This window comes from Babylonia areolata, chromosome 6 (assembly GCF_041734735.1).
Source record: "Babylonia areolata isolate BAREFJ2019XMU chromosome 6, ASM4173473v1, whole genome shotgun sequence".
Lineage (NCBI taxonomy): Eukaryota > Metazoa > Mollusca > Gastropoda > Neogastropoda > Buccinidae > Babylonia > Babylonia areolata.
In genome coordinates this window covers 32,567,943-32,595,140 of record NC_134881.1, presented here as the reverse complement: position 1 = coordinate 32,595,140, position 27,198 = coordinate 32,567,943, and the positions used below count along the sequence as shown (strand labels likewise).

The following is a 27,198-nucleotide window of genomic DNA, read 5'->3' as shown; positions in this document are numbered from 1 at the left end:
GAACTGTTTGTGCAGACATCAAATGTGTTCTTTTCCTCTTTGTCGAGAATATTCTCAATAAACACACACATGTATACACACATAGATATTGTACGTATGTGAGAACAGGAACATGCACATTACATGTGCAGGTGCTTACTTGGACACATGCGCAACACACACACACACACACACACACACACACACACACACACACACACACACACAGTTTCTCAGTTATATTTTGTGATCACCTTGCGATGTATACTCCCCTTTGGCAGTCGCAAGGAGTGAGGGTGTTCATCTTGCTCTACAAGGAGATTGAGGCAGCTCTGATGATCAAGAGCATCTACAGCAAACAGGTGCTGATGGGAAAGCACGAGAACATCAAGGTATGTAAAAAAAAAAAATAAAAAAAGTAAATAAATAAATAGATAAGTGAAAAATAAAAGAGAGAAAAAACTGTATAACTTTTTTTTTTTTTTGGATAACTTTAATTAAAATTTTTACAAATATGATGGCAAATAAGAGGATGGTTGCTGATGTTTATGTGTATTTGACTTGCACCTTTAATTTCAAACTGAAAGTGTTACTTAATGCGCTTTACTTTTTGTATCTTCCTCTAGTCAGTTATATGCTGCTTTTTTGTGTGTGTATTCATTGGGTTTTTTATAGATATTTTTAAAGATATTTTTTCATCAATTAATTCATTTATGTATGTATTTATTTATTCATATATCCATTTATTGACTCACTTGTGTAAACAAAGTGAGTCTATGTTTTAACCCGGTGTTCAGTTGTCTGTGTGTGTGTGTGTGTGTGTGTGTCCGTGGTAAACTTTAACATTGACATTTTCTCTGCAAATACTTTGTCAGTTGACACCAAATTAGGCATACAAATAGGAAAAATTCAGTTCTTTCCAGTCATCTTGTTTAAAACAATACTGCACCTCTGGGATGGGCACAAAAAAATAACAGAAAGAAGGCAAATTATATGCAAACTGTATTTACTGTTATATTTATATTTTTTGTATTCTCTAAACTTGGCACTTTGATCTGATATTCTGACACAACAGCAAGAGCAGTAATTATTATCATTTTTTGTTCAAACAGGAACTTCTTTTGCTGAGCATGGAAGTTTTATTTATTTTGCAAACGTTTTGGTGCAGATAGTAAAAAAGGGAAATTAATCTGTAATTAATGCTAGGGTACTTAATTTGCTTTAAACTGATCTTTCTCATCTTAAACATTACATTTTGAAATTATACTCAGTACATAAAAAGCTTGTGTGTTTTACTCTCAGTGTACAGGGCTTTCACTGTGTTCATTCGCCCAAGTGGTCTTTTTCGGAAAATACTAAAATCAATACGACGAGTGGACTTTACAGATCTATTGGCTGAGCTGTGAAGGTCATGGGCAAAAATCAGTTGCGTACACATATTTATACACATTCAAAGCGCGTGCTCATATTCTTCGCGAACGCGAACGACGCCATTTTGTTTCAACTTGTTGACCTGCCCGTTCAATCCTATATTCAATGGACAATACACGATAACATGTGATGGAAAGTTGGAGAAGGAGACCGTTAAATATTTATTCAGAGAAAGATTTGTGAACGCCTCATCACATACTGGATTATGCCCCCCCCCACACACACACACATACACATACACACAGACATCCGAACACCGGGTTAAAACATAGACTCACTTTGTTTACACAAGTGAGTCAAAAAGAGGGCTAAGGTTAGGACACCATCAAGGTATGCAGGCATCGTCCCAGGGAACAGTGTGTCTACCCCAGTATATGTGCATGCGATAGTGAGTGGTGGTGGTTTGGCTGCCAGGTGTTTTCGGTAAGACAATGAACACATCCCTTGTACAGCATATACAGTGTATTCTGCTTAACATGAGTTTCAAGGAACATGAGAAATCTGCTGGTGTTATTTGTGTCTAGAAAATAAAGGGAATAGAAGAGCATTGTGTGGAAATGCAAAATTTACTTGTGTAAACAAGATTATTGTGCTGTCCGTATTTGTATCAAATGGACTTCTGTGTATTTAGCAGACATTGAAGAGCCCACAATGACAAGAGTTGTCCCTGACAAAAATGTGCAGAAAAATAAACTTCAGTAGATAAACAAATGCCTAGAGATTGGGGGGAAAAGGGTTTGTTGTTTTGCTTTGAATATCATATTTGGAAATAAGGTGTGACCACAAACTGGAAGTGAATGCACAATGCAGTAGATTGCAGTGCAGTCCAGTGACAATGCGGTACATACAAAGCATGACATTAATAATGTTATCTGAAACACCATTCTTTTTCCTGATCAGTGATGATCAGGGAAATATAACATGCTGGTTGCGTCTAAGATTTTAAAAAAATTGTTCATCTTCTTGTTGCTGCATGCATTTCCAATAGGACAGGTCTGATACTTAGTGTTCCTTTTCCATTCCTGCTAGGTTCTCCGGCATCCAGATCACATTCCTGGTAAGGGGATTTTGCTGTGGGCCCACCATGAGAAACTGGTGGCTATCGACCAGCAAATTGCCTTTGTCGGAGGAATCGACCTCTGCTACGGCCGATGGGATGATGCTCAGCACAGGTAATTCTGATCATGATTTGACCCTCAGTTTGACATATGTCACAATTCAGGGATTTTCAGAAAGCACTCTATCAGTGTGCTGTTATTTAGTATGAGTGTTGTAAGCACAGGTACTTCTGATCACAGTTTGATGATCCATTTGACACGTGTGATAATTAAGAGATCTTCAGAAAGCATTAGTGTGCTGTTATTTTGTATTGGCATTTTGTTTACAGTTGTTCAGGTTCAGTACCTGGGTTTTACTGCAGTGCTGTCTACTCCTCTCCTCCCAGTGTTTGCACTGTGAAGTCGGATACATTTCTGGAAACAAATGTTGGAAAGAACTTTGCACTATTTCCATAGCTACATATTTCATCAGTACCTGCTTTTGTTTATATCAAAACTGATCACATGAAAACAGGTGCTTTTATCCCTTTGAAACTATGGTGTTGCAAAGACTTTACCTCAAAATCGGTGTGTCTATGGGCTCATACAGAGTACAAGAAATACTGGTGACAAATGTTTTACCATACTTTTGTTGAAAGTGGCTCCTCGAATAGAGGAATAAAGGAAAATGAGAGAAGTATGAGAAATACTTTGGAACTAGAGTAGATTAGGGTATAAAGATTCAACTGTTGTTTTGGAGCATTGTGGTGTTGTACCTGTTCTTGACAGTTTGATATCGTATAACTCATCTTCTTAAACCATACAGAAGTTCCAGCATCGTTTTGGCAAAAACTTCTGGAATTTTAAGTTTGTGATTCTGGTGTCATTTACCTCTACTTGACACAGGGCTGTTTGTATTGATGTTTTATGGAATGCCTGTATGTGTATCAATGATGGCTGCAGGCTGACGGACATGGGATCCATTGTGCTAAACTCCCCTCCATCCCCAGCCGCTGTTTCCCGACAGGAAGAATCTCATGTCACCGACTTCACAGAGGTGAGAGAACAGCTTCAAATATTCATAGAGATTGGCTGATAAGTTGAGGGGGGATTCAGAGCAAATGATCTATTTTAATGTTTGTAGGTGTGCATTCTTTAAAGCATGTGCTGGTATGTGTGCACATTATTGTGTGTGCTGGTATGTTTGCGACTAATTATTATGCTCAAATATCTGTGCTCCCATTTCAATTTCTTTCTTTTTTTTCTGAGAACAAAAAACTGATTTATTTGCTACCTTCCATATCTGTGACCTACGAAAATTGTTTGTTGTCAGCTGACCGAAGACCTTCGCAGTGTGGATAGCCCTGCGTCTCTGCGACCTCCTCAGTCCAACTCTCCTGCCATCTCCAAAACCAGCAAGGCAGTTGCAGCAGCAGGAACTCCAGCAGCCACAGCTGCAGCAGGGAAACCCGTCATGGGTGTGTCTACCCAGGATGTCAATGTCAAGGTCATTCCCCCCCTCACCGCAGCAGAGGGCAGGCGAGTCCAGTGACACAGGGGAGGGAACTGTACCTTCTCAAGGAGACGGGGACATTATCATGCCGCAGGAAGCATCGCATGTGTACGCGCATGTTGTTTTGAATTCGGAAGAAACGTCGGCAACAGACGGAGGGATTGGTGAATCCTCCACGGAGGCCCCAGTCACAGAACAGCCGCCAAGCAAACACACCGATCTCTCCGAAGCCGGGAAATCTGTGTCTGTGGACTCCACCACTTCCACGGGGAGCGGGAAGAGACATTTGTGGGGCGAGGGGGGCAGGTCAAAACTGCTGAAGCTGAAAATCCCATCTCAGTCCTCCACCGAGTCGGAGCCCCCTAAAACAGACAGCAAACCTACCGGTGACGATGTGGACAGGCTGCAGGTCAGTCCGCAGCCGGACTTGCATCACCAGTCAAACAACGGTCACCTGCGGTCCAACAGTGAGGTGTCCAATGTGTCAAAGACCTCGGACACTGAACTGATCACCAAAGAGGAGGCACCGACGATGCATCGACCGCCGCCCCAGTCGGCGACCCAGAGTTCAGCAGTGGGTGGGAACCGGGACACGCTGGACTTCAGGGGTGCAGTGAGCGTGATGAAGGTGTTGGGGCGAAAGGCAAGGCAGGAGGAGAACAACAACCAGGGTCAGAACAGCGAGGACCCCAGCACTGTGGCCAGAAGGTAACCATAATGATGATGATAATGATGACGATTTAATTTATGAAGTGCCTTTCCATGTTAAAACATGCTCATTTGTGCTGTGCAATGTAAAAACGGATGTTTTGATAATACATGCACTTTAAACACTAAAATCAAAAACTTACATGAATAAGTCCTGCACAGACATCCAACCAAAATTCAATCAGTAATTCGTGACTGATATTCTCACCAAATCATTACACACAATACAAGACTCATCATACATATACATCAAAATACCTAAGTAATGCACATTTATCACAGTACTTCAGTCCTGTATCCCAATACTTAAAAACCATATCATCATACTTACAACAACTCCCAGCACTTAAAACCAGTCACAAGCACCACAATACACTGTCAGCGTGCTTATGTTGGAAAGTCAAAACGTGTTCCTTTCTTTTTTCCTTTAAACCACCTTGTTGTGTCTTTTGTCTTGCGATATTTAGTGTGTTCGTTCATACTTTTTATCACCCTCCTACACTGGTACTTCAGTGTAATTAAAGTAATGGCAGAAAGTTGCTCAAGTGGGAAATTTGAGTTTCTGAGTTCTTTGCTTCAAATCAAATAAGAATGTTAAATTTGTTTTTTTAATTTTAGAAATTGGTAACCTGTATTTCAAAGGGATGGGGGATCATGCACCCAAAATGTTGATTTTGTTTTTCTGTTGAGATGTAACTGCAATCAGTACAAGACTTGTGATGTTGGTAGTTCAGGTGATATCATTTGTGGTCCTTTTGCCGTTGTCTTTATGGAAATCTGTGTACAGCAAGGGGAGAGAATATGTCCTGGTCACTGAAACACTGTCCTTTTGCTTTCTACCTTTCTTCCTCTTCCTGTTTGTGTTACTAATGGATATTATGTGTGCATGAATCATTTGATGCAGAGTCATGCATGCACATGCACCCAGGTACATGCACATACACACACTTGTCTGATTTCATGTACGTGAAAAGATGTACTGTTACTGTTACAAATAGACATACACACACATGCACGCACACACGCATGCGCACGCACACGCGCACACACACACACACACACACACAGAAATATAACTCAACGGTGTTGCCACAGGCGTTGGAGGATGGTGTTCAACGTACAGAAGTTTGAATCCACGGTGCGACACTCGCAGGTCCCAGAGAGGATACCCGCTGAGCTACTACTACCCCCGTCAGCAGACAAGAAGAAAAAACATGGGGTAAGACACAGGGTTACCTCCTCCACTGTCTCTCTGTCAACAGTCTAACTGCTGCAGAACAAAAAGAAAGGAAGATCCTCATAAGTGACATGCTTTTTTGATTTGATTTATTGGTCAGACGGTACACTATAGTCAGTTTTGCGTTTATGTATAAGTATCAGAACATCAAGACTATTTGACAGTGAGTTTTTTTTTTTATGGGACTGTATTATTGAAGACAATTTTCTTATGACTGTAATTATTTCTTTCTTCTTTCTTCTTTTTTTATCACAAGAGATTTCTCTGTGTGGCTACACTACAGCACCACCTTTTTTTTTTTTTTTTTTTTTTGTTCTGTGTGCAGTTTTATTTGTTTTTCCTATTAAAGCGGATTTTTTTTTTTTACAGAATTTTGCCAGGAACAACCCTTTTGTGGCTGTGGTTTCTTTTGCATGCGCTAAGTGCATGCTGCACACAGGACCTTGGTTTATCGTCTCATCCGAATGACTAGCTTCCATACCACCACTCAAGGTCTAGTGGAGGGGGAGAAAACATCGGCGGCTGAGCCGTGATTCAAACCAGCGCGCTCAGATTCTCTTGTTTCCTAGGCGGAAGCGTTACCTCTAGGCCATCACTCCACATGTGTGAGTGCAAAAGTGGGTGTTGTCAGTGGATGAAAACATATAAACAAGTAAGCAAGCAAGTAAGCAGACAAACACATTGCTACATTCACTACTGTCAGAAACAGCTGATATTTAAGTACTCACGCAGGCACACACACACACTCTCTCACTCTCTCTCTCTCTTTTGCATCATTTATTATTTTATAAGTACAGGAATACATGATGTTTGTGTTTCAGAGTCAGTCATTTTATCACAAGATGGAAAACAAGTTCAAAGGAATGCGCAGAGGAAGTTTTGACCTTAGCAGAATCGAGATGAAAAACCAGTAAGTGCATGTTGCTGTTAGATTCTAATGGCATATAAAAACATGAGGCTGGATTTTATGAAAACACCAGACAGCCTCATAACTGCTTGGTGTTATCCTTTCGGTGTGATTTATTCTCTCAACATGATTTTTATTTTGTTACATCATTACACTTTTGTGTCACCTGTGTTCAGATAATTAAAAGTTATATCACTATATGTGTGTTTGTTTGCTTTAATGGATGCAAAACTAAAGCCTTGCCTCTGATTGTTGCTTTTTTCACCAGTAGACTGTCTTTATACGAATCAACCAAATGTGAAACTGGGTAATTTGAAGCATGTACATCTCTTCTGGCTCAGACTTCATTCATCCAGAACCAAGGCATCACTGACATGTTTTACTAAGTGATGTGTACAAGTGTGACTTGACGAATACACATACAAATCTGGAATATATCACTTAATTCTTTTTAAAATCAACCATGATTGAGGATTGGGAGTACTCTGTACGTTTAACCCTATGCAAATGTGTTGTGGACAGGGCTGAAGATGCGGAGACGGGAGTGTATCGCACTCACAGCGAGCAGGACATCTTGGAGCGAGGGCTGCAGGGAGCAACCCGACTGTGGATCGGCAAAGACTATGTCAACTTCATCCACAAAGATTTTGTGGGCTTGGAAAATCCTTTTGAAGGTAAGGGTTTTCTGACTGGCTGAGTACATTTCTCCTTTCTATTTTCACTTACCTGACCACTCTTCTGCTCCTTAGCCTTGGCCCACAAGGGTTTGGTGCTTTTGCACCTTTGAATTAGCGCCTGGAATTGGATATCAGAGTGTCACCAAGAGGGTGTGACTCAGATCACTGGGCTGTGAAGACTTTTCTGTTCTCTGTCCATTCTTGTTTGATGTCGGTGTTTCAGTTGCCTCTCTTTATCTGTTTTTTCCCCCCCTGTAACCAGAATATTTCTTTGGCTTCATAAGGTACTGATCACATCATTAAGATTTTATATTGACTGAGTGATGCATGGATCAGTGGTAATCTTTTTTATTTATTTTTATTGACCTTTTTTTTTTTTTTTTTACATTATTTCTGCTTCAGTTTTACTTGTTTTAGGAATTGTGTTGTCAGCCCCAAAATGGCCGCATTTAAGTTTGTTGGGCTATAAGCAAGGTAATTGATTTAGAGAGTGTAATCCACCATCCCCTCTGTCGTTCTGCCTTTCTTCTCTTAAACAATCCTTCCGACATTCCCACCGTGTGTTAGTACTTTGTGTCACATTGCTGCACAACACTGAAAGTTCACTCTTTCACTCTCAGACTTCATCGATCGATCGCAAACCCCCAGGATGCCTTGGCACGACATTGGTGCCATGGTGTATGGAAAGGCAGCCAGGGATGTGTCCAGGCATTTCATTGGTCGATGGAACTTCACTAAGGTCTGTTCTCAGTGGACAAAAGATATGAGACTGGTCCTGACAGTGTGTCTGAGTGTGTGTGTGTTTGTGTGTGTGTGTGTGCGTGAATCTTTCACTTTTATGATTGTTGTTCCGTTGATTTTGTGTTTTGACCTTTGAATGCTTGCTTGTGTGTACATGTACATACAGGCATGTGTGTGTGTGTGTGTGTGTGTGTGTGTGTGATTCTTCTTCTTCTTCTTCTTCTTATTATTATTCTAACACTGTCACTGAATATTCATTACTATTTTGTTTCTTATTTTGTCAATGTATTTACATTTTATTTCCATTGATTTACAGTAGAAAAGATAATGTTATACTAGCAGTACCTTTATGCAAATGTGAATATGTGTGTGTGCGTGTGATTATTATTATTATTCTAACACTCTCACTGAATATTCATTACTATTTTGTTTCTTATTTTGTCAGTGTATTGACATTTTATTTCCATTGATTTACAGTAGAAAAGATCATGTTATACTAGCTGTACCTGAATGCAAATGTGAATACCTGTATTTAAAATGCAGTGTGTGTGGTTTGTGTGTGACCCCAGCACTGAACAAGAGGACCTTTATGGTGTAAGGTAATTGGTCGTTAACCTCAACTCCACCGCTGGTTGTGTTTGAAATGAGTCTGTATGGATTGTCACCACAGCTGACCAAGTACAAACGCAAGACTGTTTTCCCTCTGCTGCTGCCTAAGAACTACCCCAAGATGCACATACCCCAGACAATCAAGGATCTCACCTTTGATGTGGAAACACAGGTACCAGAAAGGTGTAGAGCTGAAGTGTTAAAGGTGTTGAGCCTGTTAGTTTGAAATGTAAAGCACAGTTTTAAGACTTGTTTACTGTATTTAGTTTTAGTTATTGAAAATGTGCTTGAAAGGGATTTGTTTGTGACTTTTCAGTGCTACTGAAATTGCTTTTCTTTTCTTTTTCTTTTTTTTTTCTTGTTTGCGTTTACTGTTGTTTGAACTTGATATTGCATTTTTGGACAGTGTTGGAATTTTTGAATGTGTATTTCAGGATGATAAGGTAATTTGGATGGTTGATCATGCAGTGATCAATTTCTTGCTCTGATTCGCTGTTACTACCATCATCTCTGCCATTGGTGTTTTGTGAGCAACGAAAATGAAAATGGCACATGAAAAACAAAGAATTGGAAAGCTGCATTATAAGAAGTCATGGGGAATTTTTTGTTTTCTTTGTCAGATTATAGTTCTTGATTTTCTGTTTAATCTTTTCAACAGGCGTAGAGGTGCTGTTTATGATTTTTAACGTTTTGTGGGTTTTCCTCAGGTGCTGCGCAGTTTGTGTGGTTGGTCATCTGGTATTGAGACAGTGGAAAAGTCTATCCAAGAAGCATACGAGTTCTGCATTGAGAGTGCCAAGAACTACATCTACATTGAGGTAGGTCTGTCAGAAGAGAGACGTAAACTGTTCACGGAGTAATGAAATGTGACACAAGAAAAGTTTTAGTCTTAGGGGAAATACATAGATTCCTGACATTATTTTTTGCTACACCTACAGATAAGAAATTCACATGGATTAGAAACATATTATACATGTATATATACATGAATGCGTGATCACATCTAAAAACCATGTTTATGTATTGCATGTACACACGCATGCATGCATGCAAACACAGACACACAACACACATAGGACCTGTCCCCTCCTCTCCCCCACACACCGACCTGCACACACACTCACATACATGAGCGCACACACACACACACACACACACACTCACACAGCACACACACACACACACACACACACACACACACACACACACTACACCTTCTCTCAACCAACCCTTCTGGAGCTTAACCAGTCTGATCACAATTGGTTTCAGAACCAGTTCTTCATCACCCAGGTGGATGACTTGTCCACGGTATCCAACTGCATTGGCACAGCTCTCTACAAGCGAATCCTGCGTGCTCACAGGTAAACCTTAACAAAATGGAATAATCACCACCATCTTCACAGCTTTCTGTGGACATTCGGGCAAACTGTATCTGTTAGGAGAGTAACCTTAATTATGAGACTTTCAGCTTCAGTTGTGTTAAGTTAACTGAGTCTGCTTCTCATCCTGAGGTTTGCTGCCGTTTGGCAGACCGTCATGTTGAGTAATTATTGAAGAGGGACAAGCAGACAGACTAACTGATTGATTGATCGAGTGATTGATTGATTGGGTCTGTCACAAGTCTGTCAAAGGTTGCTAATTGTCCAGAAAAATCAGAAGTGGTCTTTTTTCACACTGGCTTCATGTAAAAAAAAAATTTTTTTAGAGGAAAAAAAAAAGAAAGAAAAAAAGAGATAGTATAAACTTTTGTTTGTACATTCTACATGGCATGATCAAGACCAAAATGCCATTACCCAGTGTTCATTTGATAAATTATGCTCATTTTTTCTTTTAACACACACACACACGCACACAAATGGTATGAGTTGTCATTGTGCCCACCCGCCCTCCCCAACCCCCACCCCACATTGCCCCCTTCCCCACAAGTGGAGTGTGGCCTTGTGGAAACATGTCAGCCTGGGAAGCAAGAGAATCTGAGTGCACAGGATCGAATCCTACATTCACCAGTATTTTCCCCTTCACTGGACCTTTAGTGATGGCTGGATGCTATTCACTCAGATGAGACAATAAACCCAGGCCATGTGTGTAGCATGCACCTAGCACTTATAAAAGAACCCATGGCAACAAAAGGGTTGTTCTTGGTAAAATTCTGTAGAAAAGTCCACTTTGATAGGAAAAAGAATACAGCTGCAGGCAGAAAAAAAAGGAAATAAAACATGGGTGGCACTGCACTGTAGCGACACGCTGTCCCTGGGAGAGCAGCTCGAATTTTGCACAGAGAAATCTATTGTGACAAAGAGTACTAATACAATACCATACCTTCCCCAGGAATGATGAGGACTTCAAGGTGTACGTGATGATGCCGTTGCTGCCAGCCTTTGAGGGGGAGTTTGGCACCACGTCAGGCGTGGCCATCCAGGCCATCACACACTGGAATTTTGCCTCCATCTGCAGGGGAGGAAACTCCCTCATTGAGAAACTGGCTCGCAGCGAAGGTAGGCTGCATGGGAAACTCTCCAAAGGTGGTGATTGTTCAGGGTGCACAGAAAACTTTTTAAATATGGTGATTGTTCAGGAGTTGCAGTGGTGTTTGTTTGTTTGTTTGTTTTTGTGTTTTTTTCTAAGTCAATAACACCATTGATAGTTCTTATGGACTGTTTGCACTGACAGTGTGACAGAGAAAGTTTAGATGTGGCTGTGTACATGGAATAGGGGATGAGCAAAGGGGGATAATGCCACTGAAATGGCACAGGTGACTAAGCAGTAAATATGGGTTTTATTTATTTATTTGTTAAAGAAAAACTTTGATAAAACACACACACACACAAACACACACACACACGTATGCGTGACACACACACACAGACACACACAGACACATATATTTATTTATTTATTGATTTATTCATTCTTTTCTTTCTTTGCTGCCTCGTCATCTGCACCATTTCAGTGGCATTACTCCCACACCGCTCATTTAGATTCCCCCATACACAGCCACACCCGGATTCGTCCGTCACAGTTCCAGCATCAGCAGTCCGTGTTTGCTGAGTCACTTTGGTGGTGTTCAGTGGTGCCTGTTCTGATTCAGCGTACTTAGGACACCACCGTCTAAGCCCCGTACTAACGACTTAGTCGTGGAGCCAGACTGAGTGAGCGTCTCTCCCAGTGTGGAGACCGCCACCATGTCCCTCAAACAACAGCCCCCCATGAATCTGCAGACACTGAAGACATTGACAGGACTCACCCCAAGCAAGGAAGTGGAGGGGTATCGAAACTGAGGTCGCCATGAGAGCAGGGCATGAAAGTCCACAAACTTTGAGACTGTTTTGTTTATATTGAGGATGATGAAGGATGAGGAGGTGATGATGATGATGACAATGTTGCTGTGGAGGTCCATTTTGGTTTGGGACTGCGTGACAAGGCTGTACTCTACACTTCCTGTCATAATGATATCCCAGCGTTAACCAAGCCCGAGAGATACAGACACTTGTAGTGTTGGTCAGGTAATTAGAGCAATACACCCAAATACACATCCTTGAAGTGGATGATACTCGACTGTGTGGTCCCAGTCTCCCCATTTAAGCCCACAGCACACTCAACTCTGGCTAGGAGCCAGCCGCGGGCCAAAAAACCCACCTCTGCTGGGATTCAAACCAGCGTCCTCCCAGCCGTCAGTCCGCGACGCAAACCACTTCGCCACTGCGACTGGTTTATTCATTCATTTATTCATAGTGCATACAACATGATAGTGGAGGAAAATAGGTACATTTGACAACTAAGCAACCCTTCTGTTGATTTTTAAATAACTGTAAAGATTAGAAAGGGAAATGAAATAAAGAAAACTTTCAAAGTCTGCAATTAGGGGCCATTTAAATTCTCTCTGAGGGTGAGAGCTGCCTAATTTGACTTCAGTTTTGTCCATTGTGGACTCTCAGATATCTGGGCATTGGCATTGAACTGTCATCCCATATGGAAAGTGATCCAGATATATTTTTATGTTTTATTATCAAGACATTCTCAATAATTGGTAATGATAACAATCACATCAAGATGTATTTCATATATAATTGGTAATGATAACAATCACATCAAGATGTATTTCATGTATAATTGGTAATGATAACAATCACATCAAGATGTATTTCATGTATCTTTGACACTTACCTGGCAAAATAAACTTGTCTGGTCTGGTCTGGTCTTTTGCTGATGTATGTTCTAAGATTTTTTTTTTATGAATACTCTCATTTTGGATAATGTAAAGAGTGCTTTTTCTGCCGGAGTTATTTTCGTTGTCATGGAACATTTTTGTTAATTGTTATACCCTCACCCTTATCGTCCCAGTCCCCTCAAAAAAGGTGGTTCTAGGGCATGGGCGTGGGGGTTGAGGGGGCGGGCAAATAGAACTGAAAGAAAAGTCTTTGAAGGAAGGTGATTCTACTGCCCGTTTTTGTTTGTCACAGTTCCGGACCCTCAAAAGTACATTGTATTTGGTGGTCTGAGGACATGGGACAAGTTGAACGGGAAGCTGGTAAGTATGTCTCTATAAATGTGTGTGTGTGTTCATGTGTGTGTGTGTGAGTGTGAGTGAATGTGTATGTGTGTCTAGAGAATGTATTTGATTTTTTTCATTGTTTATTTGTGTGTGTATAGCAAAAACTACTGGGCTATGCATTTAGCAGAGGTCTGATTCAATGATAAGATATCTTGAACTTTTCAAAAGAAAGTGATCAAGATATTTGTTGTCAAGTGGAAAAGAGTTCAATAACTTGTGTATTTATTGTCAAATCAAAAGTAGATAAGTAATTTGTGGAATATTATCTAATAAAAGAAAGATAGAAGTTGTTTAATCAATAGAATCAGAATATTGAGAATTTTATTTTTCTTAAGAATTACATTTTTCAGTGCACAAAGAATATCACAGTAATCAGTTGGCAGTTAACTTTTCCTGTTATTATTAAAACTAGATTAGAAACAATAGTAAGATAACTAACAGATAAACCATGGCTTTCTTTAATTATAAATTCAAATTCAAATTTGAATCTTTCATGAAATATATTACACATATTTTATTCATCAAAATTTAAATGAAAAACATTGAAATGTAAATGCATAATTTTCAGGTGTCGGAGCTGATCTACATTCACAGCAAACTGATGATTGTTGACGACAACACTGTCATCCTGGGTTCCGCCAACATCAACGACAGGAGCATGCTGGGTAAGCGAGACTCGGAGATGGCCATCATATTTCGGGACAAGAAGAAGGAGAAGATCAACCTGAACGGGCACTTTCTGACCCCGGGGCCCTTTGCTTCGTCCATCCGTCACACGCTGTTCCGCGAGCACCTGGGGCTGACTGAGGGCAAGGAGGATGTCGACCTGAGGGACATCTCCACGGATTCCTTCTACAAGAATGTCTGGATCCGCCAGGCTGCTGTCAACACTTCCATTTATGACAAGGTATGCCCTGAACTGCTGTTTGAAACTTCTCTTCTCCTTCGTTCGTGGACTGCAACTTTCACGTTCACTTGTATGTACACGAGTAGGCTGTGTTACATGTATGACCGTTTTTACCCTGCCATGTAGGCAGCCATACTCCATTTTCAGGGATGCTGTATGAAACAAATGAAAAGAAAGAAGAATGCAAGATAAAAAAAAGCTTCTTTCACATATTAGCACACATTTGATATCTTAATAGTTAAATGCTAAATGGCTAATGATGTCTATGTAGGGCATGTTTTGTTTGCTTATTCTGACGAAAGTTCTGTACTGATCAGCCTCATGTGAAGCTTACATGTTCTTAGGCAGCCAAGCTAGGTTTAAGTAAGTGTTATGAGGCTTGAAGACTGTCCAGATTAGAGTAATTAACATTAAATAATCAGCCTACAACCCACTGTGCCATTGTGGATCTGTACAGTAAAACTTCTGTGGTGGTCTTGATTCTGATGTCATTTTCTCATGAAGTGAGGTTGAAGCCTTGAGAAAAATCGACACAACCAGTACAAATGTTACCACTTGTATATGTAATCACACTCACAAGCATGTACACACACAACACTCACAGACACACACACACAAAATCAACACCCAAAACAAAAGACTTTTGCACATGCCAGCATTTAAGAATATACTCATGTGTAAGTGTGCTTTCCAACAGTTCTTTTGTGATTTTTCTGGCTTTCTTCCCCTTGTTCAAAGCTAATCTAGTGATGAAAAATGCATCTCTAAACTGGATCTGCCTACTGCATAATTAATGCATATTTGAAAAACAAACTGAAATAAAAAATATTGGAAGCAAAATATGTGCTGTTTCTGCAGTCAGTGTTAGTGTTTAACACCATAAAGCCTCACCCATTTAATTGTATTTAAGAAATTAAAAAAATACAAAAGAGAGAGAGAGAGAGAGATTATTGATCAATTTTGTTTCCTTTGTCTCCCCCATTCCAGGTGTTTCGATGCTTGCCAACGGACCAGGTGCTCACCTTCCAGCAGCTACGAGACTACAATGCCAACCCAAACCTTGCCACCTCCAACCCTGAGGAGGCCTTGACCCAGCTGGCCAAGGTCAAAGGTCACCTCGTGCTCATGCCACTCCAGTTTCTAAAGGAGGAGTCCCTGGCCCCCAAGATGGGTCAAAAGGAAGCCCTCTTGCCATCATATTTGTGGACATGAGTCGGTTTATTTTTTTCAGAGAAGGTTAGGCGTGTGTGGGGGAATGTGGAACAGATGTGATCGGGAGGAAGGGTAAGCATGTAGAGCACCTTTCTGACTCCCTGAGTGAGATTCAGTTTTACTTGCTCAAACCAGTGTGCCTGAGAGACAAGCGTCTACCTGTTCAAAAATTTGATTCACTGAACGTATTGGTAGTTATGTTTGTGTTTGATTTTAAACTGTAATAGGAAGTAAGTTATAGGGGATTTTATTATGTGTTAGTTATATTTTTGTGTTGTTTTTATGAATTAGGGTTGGGTTTTTTTTTTATAGGTTTTATCGTATCCTGTTTTATGTCAGTAGTTCATTTACAGTATCTCCTGTTGTTGTTTTTTTCTTGATGTTTTTTAGGCTGCGGTTGTGGGAAGAAGACTGGCATTTTATTGTGAACTTTGATTTTGTTTTCATTTTGTCAGTATGTATTAGTAAAAAATGTTAGGTATGCTTTATGTTTCTGCAAGTTGATGATAAAACAGCTTCAGTCTCCAGACAGGTCTTGCCACCACTTCAAGATACCGGACATCCTGCCTCACTTAACAATCTTTGTATCGGACAGCTTTACTAGTACGATGGAAACAAACAGTTCTATGAAATATATGAGACTTTAGTAAGTGGTGTTCATTTGGAACCATCATTCCTAGAATTTCCTGATCAGTACAGTGTGCTGACATGTCTGACTCAGCTCTGACATTACTGTGTATATATTTTTTGCCTTTGACACCATTATGATTTTTTTTTTTTTTACCTCAAACGTTTGGCTAATGGACGAATTCACCAGAATTCAGTACTATCCAGACATGGGCAGTGTGACACACATATTTTGCCACTTTCTTCTCTTTTTATTAACAGTAATATACAGTATTGTGTTTGGTATTTATGGAAAGATCAAACCTTTCACCGGCTGTTCATTATACATTGAAAGTTATTTCAAAAGCTCATTCAAAGAGACAGTAGTGCCACCCCTTCACCTGACCATCTGGCATAGGAAATAACAAAAGCTCGAACCAGGAAAACCCACTAGCCAGTTTCTTTGTTCTAAGGCTGCTGTGGTCACCTAGTCCTGGCACGCAGCATCCAAATAAGGGTCTGTAATTCGCTACATCATCCCCAAAGCTAATTATAGCTAATTATAGAGCTTAGTTCTCTTGGACCATACACTGGCAAGTAGGAATTTTTTGTTGCTGTGCCTGCTCAGACCAGGTAGGCTAAAGGTTAAGTAGAAAATAAGTTCAGTTACTCAGTTTGGCAGAAATTTTTTAAGTTGATAAGGTCACCCTCCTCACACACCCCTCACCTCCCTTTGATAATGGAAAAAAAGGGAATTAAAAGTCTTGTTAACCGTGCATACAGAATAATAAGTGAGGCAAAACAGACACTACTAAACCCTTAAAAGTAAGTAATGGTGCAGGGTCTCTTTTAGTAGGTGGCCTCATAGCAACCTGACATTGGTTAGTCTCTGTGGACAGCTGGTGTGACACTATAGCATGCTCATGAATGTGGCAGTCCGGGTGAGTGGTGAGATATAACAACCCTGGAGTGTACAGAATATCAGGTTGATAAACAAAATGAACTTAGATCAGACTTGAAAACTTGACTTTTGCATTATACATGCTCTTGGAACATATGCACTTTGATACTACAGCTGACTGACATTTTTATGTGTTATTAAACACATTACACTGCTGTCACAATTTCCTTTATTACAGTGTGTGATATTACCACATGTATTATTTATATGGTAGTGCTGCTGAGAGTTGCAAATGCAGTCAATCCATATGAAGGCAATGTGTGTTGTTTGTATCCCCAGCATGTGACTTGTATTTGTGACCTTGTGAAATGGTGCTTTGGGGTTAGTCATGGACTGATAAGTTTAGTGAATGATTGATTGATTCTTTGGTAACTTATTTTAATCAGTTGAAAAATCATTATCTGTATGTTGCCTGATAGTTTGTTGATGTATTTCAAAAAGGGCCTTTGTAACCAATTTGACAAAATATGTAACAAATTGGAGAAAAATTAATATGACTTGTTTGTAGATAATCCAGCTAATAGAAATGTGATTTTTATACCAAATGTAGTAATGGTGTCAGAATAATTTTATTGTTGTTTTTTTTTCATTTGCAAAATATTTATAATTGATGTAGGTGATATTTGGTGGTAAAGACAATATTTAGTTTTGCAGTAGTTGTTTTAACTGAATTGTGATTTTTTTTCTGTTGTACATATTTAGTTCTGTACAAAAAAGAAATAAGCACAACTCATCCCACTTCCCACCCACCTCTCTCTCTCTCTCAATGACTTTGCTGGAAACCATTAATTCCTATGCCAGTTACATAGTTGTTATGTGGTGAATATGTCAAGATAGTTCAAGAGAGCTGCTGCTCTTTCTTTTCATTTTTTTTTTTCATTGTGCCATAAGGGAAGTGCATTTGTAGTGAAACAATATATATTACATTCATTAGTGTAGGCCAGTCTGATTTTTGTGACTCATTTGTTTTCAAGTCACTTTTGAGCAAGCAAAGTACAGTCATGAAACTTGGCATACATTCTGGTGAAAAACAGGAAATGAATCACTGTTGAATGCTGTAACGGTTGCTTGAACATATCACTTACTTGGTATATAAAAATAGTTTGCTCTTATTCAGAGCAGAAGTGACTGACCTAGTCAAAGTTGAACATTCCAGCAGTGATTGCAAGCTATTTATTCTCCATGCTTTATCACTGCAAAATTGCTCAAATTTGTTTTAGCATTAAGGTGCAAGGAACACAGGCTGCTAAAACTTTTTTTTTCTTTGTCTTTTATCTTAGAATACAACATTTGAAAATTGAATTCATCAAGTCATAAACACATTGAATTTTTGTTTCAGAGGATCCAATAGTTATTGCCATTTTGAAATCTAGATAGGTGAAAAAAGAACAAGTAATTTCATTGAAATAGGCAGGCTTCATGGGGTCTATTTTTCAGACAGTAAATTTCTATGGAATGCGGCATGGATTTAAAATGCAACATCTTTTCCAGCCATATGCTGTATTGTGGATATGAAAAAACAGAACGTGAATTTAGTTAGAAAACTGCAGTATCCCTACTCAAAATGTATGCTGAAATGAAAATCAGTTTGCTGTTGATGTCTATTAAGCTAGTTTCATATGTATGTAACTCACTATGTTTATTTTCCCCTTCAAGTAATCATGATATAACTTTTCATTTTTGTTTTAGGTGCAGCACATACTTTTGTTAATGTCATTCTGTTCCTTTCCATGCATTTTTAAAATCCAGTTATACTAATTTGTGTTCAGTATGTTGCATTTCATATGTTAATGTTGATTATTTGTTGTTTTATTTACATACTTTCAAGAAATGTTGGGGTTCAGACAGAAGGTAACGATGAATGGATCATAATTTATAAATACACAACTTACTTCATAAAAAGATCTGTGCTTCCATGAGTTTTGCTGGCATCACAACTGGAAACCATTTCTTTTACGGCATGAATGTGTAGATGTTCATTGTGTGTTATCACTTTAAATCAGCGTTCATATAACTTGCATGCAAGAAAATGTTCTACTTTCCAAGATAATGTATTTTCACTTTATTTGACAGTAAACCTTGGTGTCATGGTGTCTGTGTGACAAAACTATGTGATGAAACTTTATGGCTGTTGTATGATTTTTAAATGATATTCAGGTGTTCTCATTTTGTCCCTTCTGAGTATTTATCCATTGCTTAAAATCTGGATCTTTTGTGTCAGCGATTGTTAATGATATACTCTTACATATCTTCGATTGCATGTTTTTGAAGAGACACATAGTCTTGATTGTGAATATGATTTCCTGACTTTCCTAGTAGCCCAGTTTCCAGAGCTTTCTGTCATGAATTTGTGTTTGATAGATGTTTCAGTCGTCATATCTGAATACCATAACTGTGTGCTTGCTTTGTTTTTTGTTGTTTAATGCTGTACTACAGTTTTCTCCATGTTCCTACTTCACCATGGCAAGTAACAAAGTATCATTGCAAACTATTTTCCAGTTATATTCTTACGCATATTGCTCTGTTTCTTCACTTGATTAGTGATGCAGAGCTTAAGCAAAAATTTACATTTGACCTGCTTTGACATACTGTTTGCTTTGTGTAGTGTGGGTAATTTTAGTTTTGACTTCTGGTAATATTGTTCTGGTGTTAAATATGTGTGCATTCCTGTTTTTGGTGTGAGTGTATGTATGTGTGTGCAAATATGTGTATGTATGTATAGAATGAACAGTCACTGGTGCAATGGATTTAGACAGTGTTTTAGTTTTGAACTTGTCATAGTACAACACAGTCAAAGATAAACTGGCCAACAAGGAAATCTTATATAAAGTACCATCATAATTTGTGTACGTAATGAGCATGCGATGGGTATCTATTTTTCAACAGTGTGAAACAAAAACACATGTTAAACCAAAATATATTCATCACACATACATACACATTCATTATATATATATATATATATATATATATATATACATATATCTATATATATATATATTTGTGTGTGTTTGTGCACATGTGCATGAATCTGTATGAACATTTGAATAGGTATGTATGCAGACATTGTATGTATTCACATAAACATGTCCCCAATTCTTTGAAAGAATATGAAAAGAAATAGCCTCTAAGTTAGCTGTTAGCATTTTTCTAAATGCAGCCATTTTTCCTGCAGTAATGTGCATGTCATTAAACTGGTTATGTATTTTTATCTTGTGCATTCCATTCTGTTCCCTAATTTATTTAGTATGATAAAGCACTTGCTGGCAAATGACATTCAAAGACAGAAGTGAAATGTATGGTTTGATTCATTATCACAAGTTTTATGAAGAATTATCAAGTCTGCGTATTTCACCAGTCTGTGTTTAATGTATTTTTGAGAGAAATAGAAAGCAAGAGAAAGTCTGATGATAGTCAGGTGCAGGTATACATTCGAAGTTATGTAGACTAAGACTATTATAACCTATCAGAGAATGTAGAATATGTATTTCTTAGCTTTTTTTTTTTACAATTTGTTTCAAAATAATGATTTGTGATTCTCTAGCAGAACATTTGTTATAAAATTATTACTTGTCATTTTCTGGCGTAAAATTTTGATTTTGATGCTGTCAGTTCAAGCTGTGTTACTTAAACTTAAAAACAAGATCTTTGTCACATATCTTGCCTTCCAATGCAAAGCATGTTAAACTGTTTATTCCTTTAATGCGTTTTGCCGTGTTGCGTGCAAATGACGCATATATGCATGAAGCATTTTGATTGGCTTGTGCCTTAACATGAGCACTTTTGTTGGTTGAAAATGTTCAGATCATTGTGCAAAGTATTGATTCGGTGATTTCCAGTTAAAGTGTGCAGTTGTCAGGACGTTCAGATCAAAATATTGAACCTTAAGTGTTTTTTCCAAATGTTTCAATTTCTTGTATAGAACATTAACGTTTCAGCTGTTGGAAATGGTGATAATGGTTGTAATGTGTACGGAAGTTATAATGATGCAGAAGTACCAACAGTCCCACGATCAACAATATTTCTAGACATTTGAAAGATTTTCTTATTATAAAATCAGTGTTTCACCTGGAGGGACAAGAACCAGTGCATAAGGTAAACCCGAAACAATACAAAGCAATGCATTTGACTGTATTGTCTTCTACAGGCTAAACAGAACAGAACAAAGACAAAGCAAACACTTAGAGAGTAGAGCACCTTGCTGTTTCACTGCTCACCTGCAGTCAGTTTTCTCTGTTTCTGTGTTTCAGTCTGTTCCTCATGAATATGGCAGTCTGTTTAGATGAATATGGCATGGAATATATACAGGTCATGCCATAGTACATGCAGTGCCTTGTCCACATTGGTAAGTAATACTGCACTGCACACACTGCTGCAGAGCCACTACAGGTCCAGTCCCAAGTTTCCGCACATCTGTATGACCTGCTCCAACAGCAAGAGAAAATGAAATGGCATCATTAAGGTGACCTGGGAAGAATTAGTTTGGGAGTTCTGCTAATTCTGCATTTTCCATACAAAAAACATTAAAAAAAAAAAAGAAGAAGATAAAATAAGGTAGATTTTGTCCTTCATACACAAAACTGTCTTATTAAGACACATCTCTCTTATTGTCTCTCTCATGTATGCACTTATTGTATTGTGGGCGTACAACCTCTCCCCTCCACATGCACATACATAACACACGCTCATGCATACACACACATACACACATTTACAAAAGATAAAGTGTTTCCCAAGATCAGTTTGTGAGTCCTCAGCCAGGAGGAAAAGGAATGTATATATACAGAGCCATGGACTGGACTGTGCAGTAATTGTGTGGACAGTCAGGTCTTCAGCAGAGACTTTCCATAGCCTCTGAAGAAAGACATGAAGATCACTTTGCATTTGTTGACCCAGGATAGGCAACTACACAGCTTTTTTTTTGTTTTTTGCAACTACACATTTGGTGTCATATACTGTACCATGTCAAACTGATGCAAACTAGGCCTATGGTTTGCTCTGTTTGGCCAAATTTCGTGCGGCTAACAGTGAAAAGACGCCCCTCTTAGTCTGGCCCGTTCCTCCTGCCTATAGCACAGCTTTTGGTGTATTTCAGTAAAGTGTTCTGAACACTTTCTTGCAAGTGAACCATGAGGCAGTTGTATAGAGAATTTCCCTCAATGAATAAAGATTTTCCTGACACTTTGGTGCTTGAGAAACAGTAAAGTTGTTGGTATCTCTGAATGATGCAAAATGTTGAAGTTGTGCTGAGTATTGCTTTATCAAGCATGTTGTTTTTCGCTTAAGATTTGCACACATGTTGATTTACGTGTATACCTTTTACTGAACAAGTGTATATAGAGAGAGAGGTAGGAGAGGGAGAGAGATGCATTTATGCATGGTGCATATGAATTTGAAATTTAGGGTAAAAAAGATTTCTCCAGCACAGATCGTGGTGTATATACAACTTTAATATATATATATGGCATTTATTAAAAAGAAAAAAAAAAGTTTGTTTTATTTCTTGATTTTTTTGTATTTAAAACGAATCATATATTTTGTGTCTTCTTGAAACAGTTGAAAACTTCTTGTCCCAGTAGATGTCACATAGTGACCCCCCTGTCAGTTTGGTGACCTTAGGGCACAAGGAAACAGGACTCAGTGCTTGCCAAGCTAACCTCATGCTCTGAAGGAAGTATTACATACTGTTCATGTTGTTGTTTTTGGATTTCTAGTGTAATTTGTCACAATATTAAGGGTGCCAGTGTTGGTTTTTAGATAGGTGTATATTTGAAGACATAACATATGATGACCAATCTTTTTGTCTTTTTCTCAAAGTAAAAATATTTGTGTTTGTGAATTACATTCAGAGAGATTGTTCAGGCATGATACTCTGATGGATGTGGTATTTAGATTTCATGCTTTTTAAATGTGATTTTTTTTCTTTCTCCCTCTGTCTTCGGCACTTTGTACATTACTGGAAACAAATAAGTTCTTTCAGTTACTTATTCTTTCCTGGTATTTTCATAGAATTTATCTAGTATTATGCATGATCATTCAAACACCAGCTGGTGCTATGCCAAGCTCTTAACACCAAGTGGAAAATAGAGTGAACCAGTAGTTTCAGTTAGTCAGGACCCACATTGAGACAAAACTTTCTTTATATACACATCTCCCCAGTCAACTTATAAGTCAGTTTGGTTTAAATAACCTTCTTTCACCCCCTTCAACATTAGATATGTGATGCACTGTATGTTTATCTGTCTGTTCTCCATATAAAACCTCTGCTGGTCTCGCTGCTGCCATTGGGTGAACTTCGAATCATGTTTCTCTGCATTCAGTCTGTGTCTTTCACTATACATTGTATTGTTGTATCGTTTGGATCTGGGACAAATATTGGATGAGTTTTTGATCTCAGCGCATGTTTACTCCAGAAATTATACTGTAGTTGTAGTCTTCAACTGGAAAGTTGGGAAGAGCTTATGAATTATGCATATATGTGAAACTGAAGTGTGAATGAAAAAGTTTGCACAGCAGATTGAAGTCTTTTGAACTTTTTTTCCTTACAAGTGTCTGGATTGTTTGCATGTTTGTCCATTGCAGGCAAACAGCTGAATTATAGTTACCATTTTCCTGTCACAACGAGCTTCCTCGTATGAAAATCAGATTTGCTTTCTTGCTTAGTGAATCACTGAAGTGACACAACTCATTTTTTCTCTTCAGTGTAACTCTATCTATACCAAAGCTTTTTTTTCTGAAGAATTTTACCTAAGCAAGCCCTTTGTTTCCATGGATTCTTTTACTTGTGCAAAATGTAAGCTGCACTTGGATCCTCAGATATTGTCCCATCCATAAAAACTAACACCCTGATAAATGTAGGGGTTGTAATGGAGAGGTTAAGGAAATGCCTAAATTGTATTTTGGTTTGATCGTCAGATCTCTTGGTTACTGAACAAATGTTCTGCCATTTTACCACTGCTTTGTTTGACTGTGGTGTTTGGGACTTCTGTTTAAATGTTTTAGACATCAGTACTTGAGGATGGAAGCCACTCCTCATACGGTCAGTGGTTAAGGGAAAACAATGCCTTACTGGGTATGGGAAAGAAGACTGTTTTACTTTTAAACAAATTAACATCAAAGCGATAGTAAATTAGAGATTTGTTTATTGTTCAAGAAAATGATGATGGAGTCCACGTCTTCTCTTTCTTTGGCTGAAAGTTTGTGTCAGCTGAGGATAATATAGAGAATCCTTATCACACTTTTTGGTGTGATTTACTCACAGTAAGTGTGTAGCCTCTGTCTCTGACTCTGTGGAAGGTGGAATATAAAACTGAAGGTTCAGTAGATCAGCACTGGGGCATTATGAGTCTTTGAATGTCTGAAGATAAACAACTCACTGCATGCCATGATCATGTTTCCAGTGTCATTTGTTTTTTTCTATCACCACCATGTTAAGCAACCCATCTTTCTCTTTCATGTTTTTTTTTTAATACAAAATAATGAAGGGACACCTGCTGTTTAAAACCAGTAAATATGCAGCCATTTGTCATGGTATGAAAAAAGCATTTGATTTAAAAACATTGTTGTATGCACCACCGATAATGCACTAAAGTCACTATATATTTTCTGCTGTTGGTCTTTTCCATTGTTCTCAGTATTGTTTCTTGTATATCCTGAATGAATTAGACAGCTGTTCCACAGTGGATTGTAGAAAGAAGATTGGTATCTGGACTTGTTTGGATTTGTCAAAGTAAAATAGTATTATATTTGATAACGCTGTTTAGCTTGTTAGTTAACATGGAATAATATATTTAATGACAGTGTGCATGGGAATTTATTCTCTCTCTCATGCATAAAACCCTGAAAATGCCATTGGGAAGGAGAGAGCAAACAGATCTGTGAGCGCTCCTTTATTGCCCAAAACATTTACCAGAGATTTATTTCTGTCATTTTGTATAACTAATAACCTTTTTTTCAATAAAAGGAAAACACTGAAAACAAGAGAGTTTTTTGCCTAAGGACAATCAAGTCAAATGAAAATTTAATAATAAAAAAAAAAAATCACTTCATGCGAATGAATAAAGTATTTCTTATTTTGATTTTATTTTATTTTATTGTCCTCAGGCAAAAAACAAAAACAAAACATATGGCTAAATTGTTAAAAGCTTTAATGGTGCTCAACAGAGAATTTTAGCCATGTCATTCATTTTAATGTTTGTACATTGTTTATTATGATTACTTTTCCAGGGCATTACATCTGTGCATAGCACATGTCTTTGGAAAGAAAGGGGGCAAATATGACACCAAGAATAGTGAATGTGTTTGGGTAAGGCAAATGTTTTCAAAGCCGTGTTTTTCTCTGCATAGAAACTGAACTGTGTTGAAAAACAGTAGCCGTTTCTATCACAACGAAATGATTTCTTTGTATAGGTGGATCAATAAAATTGGAGCGAAGTGGTGTTTTGTTCAAATTTGTTGTTAATATGGCTGTATGATTTGGTGGAACTTGATGTTGCAGAAAGTATGTGGGTTGGGCAGGACTGTTTGTGCTCAAGTACAAAAAAACAACAACAAACAAACAAGAACCAAGAGAATAATAACTCAACATTGTAAAACTATGAATTGCTATGAAATCCTTGCAAAAGTTGATGCTAGGCTTTCAAGGAAATACATGGTAACATGCACACACAAAAATACTTGGTGAAAACAGATTTTTTACAAGCCTGATGTAAGTACGTACAGACTGGACACTAAGACCATGAATTTGGTTTACAAAGCATTCTGAATTTATGGTTGTGATCTTTATGCATGTACATATTATTTCATTGTGAGCAATGGAATTCTTTTCTGTGCCAATATGTTACAATGGCTACAGATTCAGCAGTCTCATTTGAAGATATATATATATATATAGACTGATAATGTCAGGAGTTTCAGTGTCTTCAAGACCAGTTGACCCTATACCTTGATTTTGCAATGTTCTGTTTTGTTTTTTCCTACTTCCAAAGGGTTGTTTTGGCATTCCGTTCTCAAATACCCCCCCAGACTCCCAAGACATACCCCCACCCCCGGAGCCCCTCCCCATTCCCTCCCACATATGCACACATGGTCTTTACGTTTTTTGTTTCTTTTTCTCTTTTTTCTTTTGCTGCCGCATCATCTGCTGCATTTGACAGGCGATACAGCCAAGGGGATAAATTGTAAGACTTTAAATCTGAGGGTCCTGGGTTCAAATTCCTGTCACAGTGCCTGAAAATGATATATTTCCAATCTCCCAGGTTAACAAATGTGCAAATCTGCTAGTAGTTGAGCTCCTTTCATGTGTAGACATATACAGAAGATCATGTGTACATATTAAAGATTCCATACTACATTATCACCATCTGGTGGGTTATGGAAACAAGTTCATACTCAATATCTGTGTCAGTATTCGGTGGTTTATGGAAACAGGTACATACTCAGTATGCGCACCCTTGAAAATGGAGTTCCTATGCATACATGTTGGGGTTAAAATGTATGATGGTCAGTCGTGTCTAACTATCACCATCAGAACAGCAGAGGAGGCAACTGCTGTCCCAACTATCTGGGCTAGGATTTTATTATAGTGGAGAGTGTCTGGGGGGTTAAAATGGTCATGTATGTTAAAAAAAGAAAAAAAAAAGGTCACGTATGTAAAAACCCACTTGTACATGTATAATAGTGAATGTGAGAATTGGAGCCCACGAACGCTGTAGAAGAAGAAATCTGCACTGTTTCAGTTCTATTTCTCCCAAGCTGCTCATCCCAATTCTCCCATACACAGTAAACACCCAAGTTTGTCTGCTACAATCCCAGCGCTGGCAGCCCAATGAGAACTGTGGATGTTAGGTGACCATGAATCTGCATACCAGAGGAGCTGAGTCTTTGTGTTCAGTAGTGTCTGTTCTGAGTCAACATGTACAGGGTTCCACCTACAAACCCCTTAGAGATGGCATTAATTGCTTAGTTGTGGGGATGGACTGAATGTGTCCCCTCCAGAGTGAGGTCCACCACAATTTTTTTTCTGTATTGATCATGGATAGGATGCTGTTATGAAGGTCCATTTTAGGTTCACTTTGGGACTATTTGACAAGGCTGTACTCTACAGTTTCCTTTCATATATA

General features: G+C 38.5%; 1 protein-coding gene across 1 annotated transcript in view; it reads left to right on the top strand.

Annotated features, from left to right (window-relative positions):
- LOC143282950 (phospholipase D1-like) overlaps positions 1–25,511 on the top strand; it is an 80,806-nt gene extending 55,295 nt beyond the window's left edge. The window contains 16 exon segments of the mRNA XM_076588870.1: positions 261–371; positions 2,440–2,582; positions 3,411–3,504; positions 3,781–3,954; positions 3,956–4,668; positions 5,764–5,887; positions 6,727–6,815; positions 7,335–7,486; positions 8,110–8,228; positions 8,901–9,011; positions 9,547–9,657; positions 10,109–10,200; positions 11,168–11,334; positions 13,300–13,367; positions 13,960–14,298; positions 15,286–25,511. Of these exon segments, the coding sequence (XP_076444985.1) occupies positions 261–371; positions 2,440–2,582; positions 3,411–3,504; positions 3,781–3,954; positions 3,956–4,668; positions 5,764–5,887; positions 6,727–6,815; positions 7,335–7,486; positions 8,110–8,228; positions 8,901–9,011; positions 9,547–9,657; positions 10,109–10,200; positions 11,168–11,334; positions 13,300–13,367; positions 13,960–14,298; positions 15,286–15,510 (2,832 nt within the window). The 3' untranslated portion in view covers positions 15,511–25,511.
- Positions 25,512–27,198: the final 1,687 nt, after the last annotated feature.